Here is a 9479-nt window from a genome sequence, read left to right on the forward strand (position 1 = left end):
CCCTGCAGGGCTCTCCTCTCTGCTACTGAGTAGCTGCTGTACCACGTTGAGATGCAGTGTCAGCACGCTCTCAATGGTGGAGCGGTAGACACCAGCAGCTTCTCCTGAAGGTTGTTTTTCCTGAGGATTCTCAGGAAATAGAGCCTCTGTTGTACCTTCTAGACCACTGCCATGGTGTTGGTGGTTCAGGAAAGATCCTCAGAAATGTGGGTGCCCAGGAATCTGAAGGAAGCACTGAATTGATGTACAGTGGTGTAGGGACTGCTCCTTTCTGCCGGAAGTCTATAATGAGTTCTTTTTTTTTTGAGGAATTCAGGGTGAGGTTATTTCATGAACACCACTCAGCCAGTCCCTGGACTTCATCGCTGTAAGCGGTCTCATCTCCTCTGGAGATAAGTCCAACCGTTGTCGTGTCATCCGCAAACCTTACTATGGTGTTGGAGGAGTGGGTGGGGACACAGTCATAGGTGTACACAGCACAGAGAAGCGGGCTAAACACCCCTGTGGTGCTCCGGTGCTGAGTTTGAGGGTGGAGGAATGATGGTGTGGTTGGTCAGAAAGTCTCTGTTCCAGAGGCAGGTGGGTTGTGAAAGTCTGTGAGCTGTCAGTTTGGTCACCAGTCTGTGGGGGATGACGGTGCTGAGCTGAAGTCTATGAAGAGCATCCTCACATAGCTCCCCTGGTGCTCCAGGTGTGTGAGTGCTCACCTCATGCTCCTGCACAGTGAGGATGTGGTTGTGGGAGGCTGGTGGAGGTCTTGTGTCTTTCTCCGCTGCTTTGGCCTCATAGCGAGCAAAGAAACAGTTAAGCTCCTCTGCCAGTGAGGCATCACCTTTAACTGTTGCGCCGCTTCTGGTCTTGTGATTGGTGAGGTGCTGGATGCCCTTCCACACCTGCTGAGGGTCGTTGTTGTTGAAGTGATCCTTAATTTTCTTCTTGTTGGTGGTCTTAACTTCCTTGATGCCTCTCTTCAGTGTTGGTTCTAGCCTCACTGTACAGGGCTCTGTCACCAGACCTGAAGGCGGCATTTCAATCATTGAGGAGAATTCGGACCTCCTTTGTTTTCCAGGGCTTTCGGTTTGGGTACAGCCTGGTGTTTTTGTCCACTGTAACATTGTCCACACAGTTTTTGATGTAGCAGAGTACAGTTGATGTGTACTCTTCCAGGTCCTGATCCTCAAAGACATCCCAGTTGGTCCTTTTGAAGCAGTCCTGCAGCTGTGAGGAAGCTCCTTCAGGCCATGTTATGATAGTCTTTGTGATGGGTTGAGAGGGAACAATTTCAGAAAAATATTCCTCAACGTAAAATTGTGAAGACTTTGGATTTTCCACCATCTACAATGCATAATATCATCAGAAGATTCAGACAATCTGGAGAAATCCCTGTATGCAGTGGACCAGGTCGACGGTCAGTATCGGATGCTCATGATCTTTGGGCCCTCAGGCAGCACTGCATTAAAAACAGGCCTGATTCTGTACTGAAATCATTGCATGAGCTCAGAAACACTTACAGAAATCAGTGTCTGGGAACACAGTTCACTCTACAATCCAAATGTAAGTTCAAGCTGCATCACGCAAGAAACTCCAGAAACTCCTCTGGGCCAAAGCTCATTTAAGATGGACAGAGGTGAAGTGTAAAAGTGTCCTGTGGTCCATTTAATCAAAATCTCAAATTTTTTTTGGAAATCATGGACCCTGCATCCTTGAGAGTAAAGGCCCTACAGTTCTCTGATGGTTTGGGGGAGTATTAGTCAACATGGCATGGGTGATGTGCACATCTGTGAAGGCGCCATTAACACTGAACGAAACATGCAGGTTTTGGCAACATTTACTCCCATCCAGACAGCGCCTTGCATATTTCAGCAAGGAAATAAACCAAATACTGCATCCATCACAACAGCACGGAAGAAGAATCCGGGTGCTGAACTGACCTTTCACCAACAGAGAACATCTGGCTCAAGGCCCATAACTGAGTAGCTAGAATGCTACATCAGACAAGAATGGGACAACATTTCTCTCCCAATAACACAATAACGAGAGAGAGAGAGGGGGGGGGCAGAGAGATAGAGAGAGAGGGGGGGCAGAGAGAGAGAGAGAGAGGGAGAGGGAGGGAGAGAGAGACAGAGAGAGGGGGAGGGAGCGAGAGAGAAAGAGAGAGAGAGAGAAAGAGAGGGAGAGAGAGAGAGAGAGAGAGAGAGAGAGAGAGAGAGAGAGAGAGAGAGAGAGAGAGAGAGAGAGAGAGAGACAGAGAGAGGGGGGGAGGGAGCCAGAGAGAAAGAGAGAGAGAGAGAAAGAGAGGGAGAGGGAGGGAGAGAGATAGTGAGGGAGAGGGAGGGAGAGACAGAGAGAGAGGGGGAGGGAGCGAGAGAGAGAGAGAGAGGGAGAGGGAGGGAGAGAGATAGTGAGGGAGAGGGAGGGAGAGAGAGACAGAGAGAGAGAGAAAGAGAGAGAGAGAGAAAGAGAGGGAGAGGGAGGGAGAGAGATAGTGAGGGAGAGGGAGGGAGCGAGAGAGATAGTGAGGGAGAGAGAGGGAGAGAGAGACAGAGAGAGAGAGAAAGAGAGAGACAGAGAGAGAGAGAAAGAGAGAGAGAGAGAAAGTGAGGGAGAGGGAGGGAGAGAGATAGTGAGGGAGAGGGAGGGAGCGAGAGAGATAGTGAGGGAGAGAGAGGGAGAGAGAGACAGAGAGAGAGAGAAAGAGAGAGACAGAGAGAGAGAGAAAGAGAGAGAGAGGGAGGGAGAGAGATAGTGAGGGAGAGGGAGGGAGAGACAGAGAGAGAGGGGGAGAGAGAGAGAGAGAGAGAGAGAGAGAGAGAGGGAGAGGGAGGGAGAGAGATAGTGAGGGAGAGGGAGGGAGAGAGAGACAGAGAGAGAGAGAAAGAGAGAGAGGGGGGGGAGAAACACTCTGAACTCAGCGTCTGTGTTTGAGCGTTTACTCTGAGAAGAGATCAGAATGTAAAATCTGATACATTTATTTCACCTCAAAATATCGGCTCTGAATTGCTGCTGATCAGCTTTATATTATAAAACCATGAAGATTTCAGAGCTGATTCTCTGCAGCCCTGTGAAAAATTAGCACCCATATAACAGCATCAATAACCAGCAGCCAGGCATGGACATGGTGCTGATTTACAGCCTGATGAGGGCGCTGTAATCTGATACGGGCTATCTGTTCATCTTCAGAGAAAAACGATCACAGATAAATAGATTCTGATTGGTGTATGTGCATGAACTTCCAAAAGATCACAGTTTGCCCAAAAGTGAAGTGTCTTTTGATGATCTCCTTTCTTACGTTTACGTGCCTGTTTTGGTGACCGTGATAAGAACACCACAGCGGTTTCTTTGTTTCTGTGTTTAACTGCTTTGAATAATTAAAAGGATCAGTTATTCAGAGCTGTGAGCAGCAGAGGAGGAGCAGTTAGCACAGTAACATTAGCACTGCGGCTATCAACCGTAGCTCCGGATCACCCAGGTACAGTAGATCATTCATTCAGTCACAGTAAATCCCTCATGTTCAGTAGATCATTAAGCTACAGTAGATCCATCAGTCACAGGTGACTTGTCAGTTACAGTAGATCATTCGGTTACAGTAGATCCCTCAACATAGAAGATTATTATGTCACAGTAGATCACTCAATCACAGTAGATCACCCAATCACAGTTAATCACTCAATCACAGTAAATCACTCAACCACAGTAGATCACTTAGTCACAGTAGATCCCTCAATCAGAGTAGATCACTCAGTCACAGTAGATCACTCAATTGATAGATCACTCAGTCACAGTAGATCACTCAATTGATAGATCACCCGGTCACAGTAGATCACTCGGTCACAGTAGATCATTCAATTGGTAGGTCACTCAATCGCAGAAGGTTATGTTACAGTAGATCACTCAACCACAGTAAATCACTCAATCACAGTAGATCACTAAGTAGCAGTAGATCCCTCAATCAGAGTAGATCGCTCGTTCATAGTAGATCGCTCATTCACAGTAGATCACTCAACCACAGTAAATCACTCAATCACAGTAGATCAGTCAATCACAGTAGACCACTCAATCACAGTAGACCACACAGTAGATCTCTCAGTCACAGTAGATCTCTCAGTCACAGTAGATCTCTCAGTCACAGTGTATTACGCTGATCTGTGGGAGATTTATGTGTATGAGGCTCATGTTTCTGTTTATCACACAGTTTGACCCATTTTTACACTGACTGCAGCTTTTTTAAAGATCCAAAAATAACCCAGAGATATGCTGTAGTTTTTCACTCTGCAAGACCCCCGCAGAGACCCTCATACTCCACTCTGTGGAGATGATGTTTATGTTAAAGTGTGTTTGCTTTGATCTCCCATCATTTTTCTCCCACATTCACACAGAGAATAGATGGATGGATGGATTCAGGAATGGCATCAGAGTGAGGAACAACCTCCTTATTGTGTTATTAAGGTTATTGTGTTACTGAGTTAGTGTTATTGTGTTATTAATGTTATTGTGTTAGAGTTAGTGTTGTGTTATTGAGTTATTGTGTTATTGTGTTATTAATGTTATTGTATTACTGAATTAGTGTTATTGTGTTATTAATGTTATTGTGTTACTGAGTTAGTGTTATTGTGTTATTAATGTTATTGTGTTACTGAGTTAGTGTTATTGTGTTATTGAGTTATTGTGTTATTGTGTTATTAATGTTATTGTGTTACTGAATTAGTGTTATTGTGTTATTAATGTTATTGTGTTACTGAGTTAGTGTTATTGTGTTATTAATGTTATTGTGTTACTGAGTTAGTGTTATTGTGTTATTAATGTTATTGTATTACTGAGTTAGTGTTATTGTGTTATTGTGTTATTAATGTTATTGTATTACTGAGTTAGTGTTATTGTGTTATTGTGGTATTAATGTTATTGTATTACTGAGTTAGTGTTATTGTGTTATTGTGTTATTAATGTTATTGTGTTACTGAATTAGTGTTATTGTGTTATTAATGTTATTGTGTTACTGAGTTAGTGTTATTGTGTTATTGTGTTATTAATGTTATTGTATTACTGAGTTAGTGTTATTGTGTTATTGTGGTATTAATGTTATTGTATTACTGAGTTAGTGTTATTGTATTATTAATGTTATTGTGTTACTGAATTAGTGTTATTGTGTTATTGTGTTATTAATGTTATTGTGTTACTAAATTAGTGTTATTGTGTTATTGTTATTAATGCTATTGTGTTACTGAGTTAGTGTTATTGTGTTATTTTGTTTTTAATGTTATTATGTTAGTTAGTGTTATTGAGTTAGTTTTATTGTGTTATTAATGTTATTATGTTATTGAGTTATTTTTATTGTGTTATTAATGTTATTGTGTTACTGAATTAGTTTTATTGTGTTATTGTATTATTGTGTTATTAATGTTATTGAGTTAGTGTTATTGTGTTATTAATGTCGTTGTGTCATTGTGTTATTGTTATTGTGTTATTAATGGTAGTGTTATTGAGTTAGTGTTATTGTGTTATTGTGTTAATGTTATTGAGTTAGTGTTATGGAGTTATTAATGTCGTTATGTTATTGTGTTATTAATGGTAGTGTTATTGAGTTAGTGTTATTGTGTTATTTTTATTGTATTATTGTTAGTGTTATTAATGTTATTGTGTTATTGAGTTAATGTTATGGTGTTATTGTGTTATTTTTGTGTTATTAATGTTATTGTGTTATTGAGTTAGTGTTATTGTGTTATTAATGTTATTATGTTATTGAGTTAGTGTTGCTGTGTTGTTGTGTTATGATGTGTTGTTGTGTTAGTGTTATTAATGTTGTGTTGCTGTGTTGTTGTGTTGCTGTGTTGTGTTATTGTGTTATTAATGTTGTTGTGTTATTAATGTTGTTGTGTTGGTGTGTTGTGCTGTGTTGTTGTGTTATTGTGTTATTAGTGTTGTTGTGTTATTAATGTTGTGTTGCTGTGTTGTGTTGCTGTGTTGTTGTGTTGTGTTATTGTGTTATTAATGTTGTTGTGTTGTTGTGTTGCTGTGTTGTGTTACTGTGTTGTGCTGTGTTGTTGTGTTGCTGTGTTGTTGTGTTGTGTTATCGTGTTATTAATGTTGTTGTGTTGCTGTGTTTTGTGTTGTGTTATTAATGTTGTTGTGTTGTTGTGTTGCTGTGTTTTGTGTTGTGTTATTGTGTTATTAATGTTGTTGTGTTGTTGTGCTGTGTTGTTGTGTTGCTGTGTTGTTGTGTTGTGTTATTGTGTTATTAATGTTGTTGTGTTGCTGTGCTGTGTTGTTGTGTTGTGCTGTGTTGTTGTGTTATTGTGTTATTAATGTTGTTGTGTTGTTGTGCTGTGTTCTTGTGCTCTGTTGCTGTGTTGTGTTATTGTGTTATTAATGTTGTTGTGTTGCTGTGTTGTTGTGCTGTGTTGTTGTGTTGTGCTGTGTTGTTGTGTTGTGTTATTGTGTTATTAATGTTGTTGTGTTGTTGTGTTTTTGAGTAAATCTCAGTCGGAGTTCATGTTGGTGGGGGGGGGGGGCGGTCATTGCTCTACAGTAGTGGTCAGAGCTCTTCCAGAGTGCATTAGTGTCTCCGTTAGTCTCCCAGCGTCCGTCTGTACAGAGCAGTATTAGAGTGGACGCAGCTCAGCCTGGACGCCGTGAGGAGGAACCCTTAAGATGCCATTAGGAGCTCATTGGTATGAGGAGAACGCCGCCATCATGTCAGTGGGATGCTGCACACATTTGTTTTCCACTTTGATCTCAGGGCTTTGGTGCTAAAGTCCTGACCACAACACCAAAGGTGAAAGGCTTTTTGGTCAGAAGTTTAAATTTATAATTGGTGATAAATCATTCTTGACTCTGCACCGAGGAAACGGTGTTGTGCTGTTACTCACAAATTTAGTTGGACTTTCTGACTTTTAAACTTTTGGTCAGACAATTTGGACCAGAATGTGTGACTGTGAGGCTCCACTGATGGATGACCTGAAGATGTGGTCATTTTGCTGAACTGTAGGTCATATGATGTGATGTGTAGCGTGTAGTTACATATATGACGTCACTGATGCAGAATGAGGCTGAGATTTTACTGGCATGGTCATTAATACATGAGATCTGCAGGAAACATATGGAAGATATGAATCTGCCTCAGAGTTTCATAGTAAAGTATTTCAGGTTCTTCAGCTGTGAACACAAACAAGCTCTGCTAGGAATGATTGAAGAACAGTTCTACTTGGCACAGAACAGTTGATGAAGTTTAAACATGGAAAGCCTTTGGTCTCGGTTCTCTTCAGGGGAACAGTGGGCACTCTGGTGGGATTCAAGTGTGTTTGATTACAGTCTCACCAACACCTGCCAGGAACTCACAGAATTATGTATGAGGTTAATTTGCATTTCTGTGCTGTTTTTTGACCCACATTACCTCCCTGTTAAGACCACATTAACTCAGTACAAACAAGAGGGAGAGAGAGAGAGAGAGAGCTGCAGTGATGTCACTGATATATTAACATTTAATATTAAAACACACAACAAATAAGCAGCACTAATTACAGTAAGAGCCAATTGGGAGGTGGGGGGACGGGGGTTGAATGTACGAGGCCTGAACACGCAGCACCTCCACAGTTACACATTACATTATATTATGTATTTAAAATGTATAATAATTATATACATTAATCAGTTTAGATGCTTATAGAACTGCTGGCAAAGAAACTTTTTTTTTGTTTCACACTGTTAATGTGATCAACATTAATCACCCACTTCATTCGTTCTGACTGATTCTGGTGTTTATTCTGACTGGTTGTTCTGACTGATTGTTCTGACTGGTTGTTCTGACTGGTTGTTCTGACTGGTTGTTCTGACTGGTTGTTCTGACTGATTCTGGTGTTTATTCTGACTGATTGTTCTGACTGGTTGTTCTGACTGGTTGTTCTGAGTGATTCTGGTGTTTATTCTGACTGGTTGTTCTGACTGGTTGTTCTGACTGGTTGTTCTGACTGATTCTGGTGTTGATTCTGACTGGTTGTTCTGACTGATTGTTCTGACTGGTTGTTCTGACTGGTTGTTCTGACTGGTTGTTCTGACTGATTCTGGTGTTGATTCTGACTGGTTGTTCTGACTGATTGTTCTGACTGGTTGTTCTGACTGATTCTGGTGTTTATTCTGACTGGTTGTTCTGACTGGTTGTTCTGACTGGTTGTTCTGACTGATTCTGGTGTTTAATCTGACTGATTGTTCTGACTGGTTGTTCTGACTGGTTGTTCTGACTGGTTGTTCTGACTGGTTGTTCTGACTGATTTTGCTCTTTTTTCTGACTGGTTGTTCTGGCTGGTTGTTCTGACTGGTTGTTCTGGCTGGTTGTTCTGACTGGTTGTTCTGGCTGGTTGTTCTGGCTGGTTGTTCTGACTGGTTGTTCTGACTGGTTGTTCTGGCTGGTTGTTCTGGCTGGTTGTTCTGGCTGGTTGTTCTGACTGGTTGTTCTGACTGGTTGTTCTGACTGATTGTTCTGGCTGGTTGTTCTGGCTGGTTGTTCTGGCTGGTTGTTCTGACTGGTTGTTCTGGCTGGTTGTTCTGGCTGGTTGTTCTGACTGGTTGTTCTGGCTGGTTGTTCTGACTGGTTGTTCTGACTGGTTGTTCTGGCTGGTTGTTCTGGCTGGTTGTTCTGACTGATTGTTCTGGCTGGTTGTTCTGACTGGTTGTTCTGCCTGATTTTGCTGTTTGTTCTGACTGATTTTCCTCTTTGTTCTGATTGACTGTTCTGATAGATTTTGTTGATTATGCTGACTGATTTTGGTTTTTATTAATGTTATGAATGATTCTGTATGTGTTCTCAATATGAAACATATCAGTCAGTTATCTCTCACTGACATTTAGTCAGCTGCACATCCTCTTTGAATGTGATTCATGTTCATTCTTTGTGTTTACGTGTCAGGGGATTTAGTTTAATCATCAGTCATTAGCTCGTTAAGAGCTTTAGAATCGTTAAGACAGCTTCTCTGAGCTGGAGGAAATAAACTCAGCACAGTAGAAGCTTCACAGAGCAGGAGAACCCAGAGATCTTCAGGAGATTATTTCTGACAGTAAGTTGACTCACTGATGTTTATTCAGATCTGTTCAGTGTTTCCTCATCAGTTATTATAATGAATAACTGTGGGCTGGAGGTTAGGGAACCAGTCTGTGACCGGAAGGTCACCGGTTCGATCCCCTTGGCTCAAAGTCTGTGACTGAAGTGCCGTCGAGCAAAGGTACCTAACCCCCAATTGCTCTCCGGGCACCGTGGATAGGGCTGCCCACTGCTTTGGGCAAGTGTGCTCACTGCCCCTTAGTGTGTGTGTTCACTAGTGTGCTTGTATGTGGGTGTTTCACTGCACAGATGGGGTTAAATGCAGAGGTCTAATTTCACAGTGTGCAAACACAGTGACAAAGATTAGAAATGAGCAGATCAGAGGGACGGTGAAGGTGGAGCAGTTTGGAGATAAAGCCAGAGAGGCCAGGTTGAGATGGTTTGGACATGT

General features: G+C 41.8%; 1 protein-coding gene across 1 annotated transcript in view; it reads right to left on the reverse strand.

Annotated features, from left to right (window-relative positions):
- Nucleotides 1–491: 491 nt before the first annotated feature.
- LOC119263472 (fibropellin-1-like) overlaps nt 492–9479 on the reverse strand; it is a 31577-nt gene continuing 22589 nt past the window's right edge. The window contains exon 5 of the mRNA XM_037538465.1: nt 492–1015. Coding sequence (XP_037394362.1) covers nt 492–1015 — 524 coding nt within the window. The remainder of the gene's footprint in view (nt 1016–9479) is intronic.

Source organism: Pygocentrus nattereri, chromosome 5 (genome assembly GCF_015220715.1).
Source record: "Pygocentrus nattereri isolate fPygNat1 chromosome 5, fPygNat1.pri, whole genome shotgun sequence".
NCBI classification, from domain to species: domain Eukaryota; kingdom Metazoa; phylum Chordata; class Actinopteri; order Characiformes; family Serrasalmidae; genus Pygocentrus; species Pygocentrus nattereri.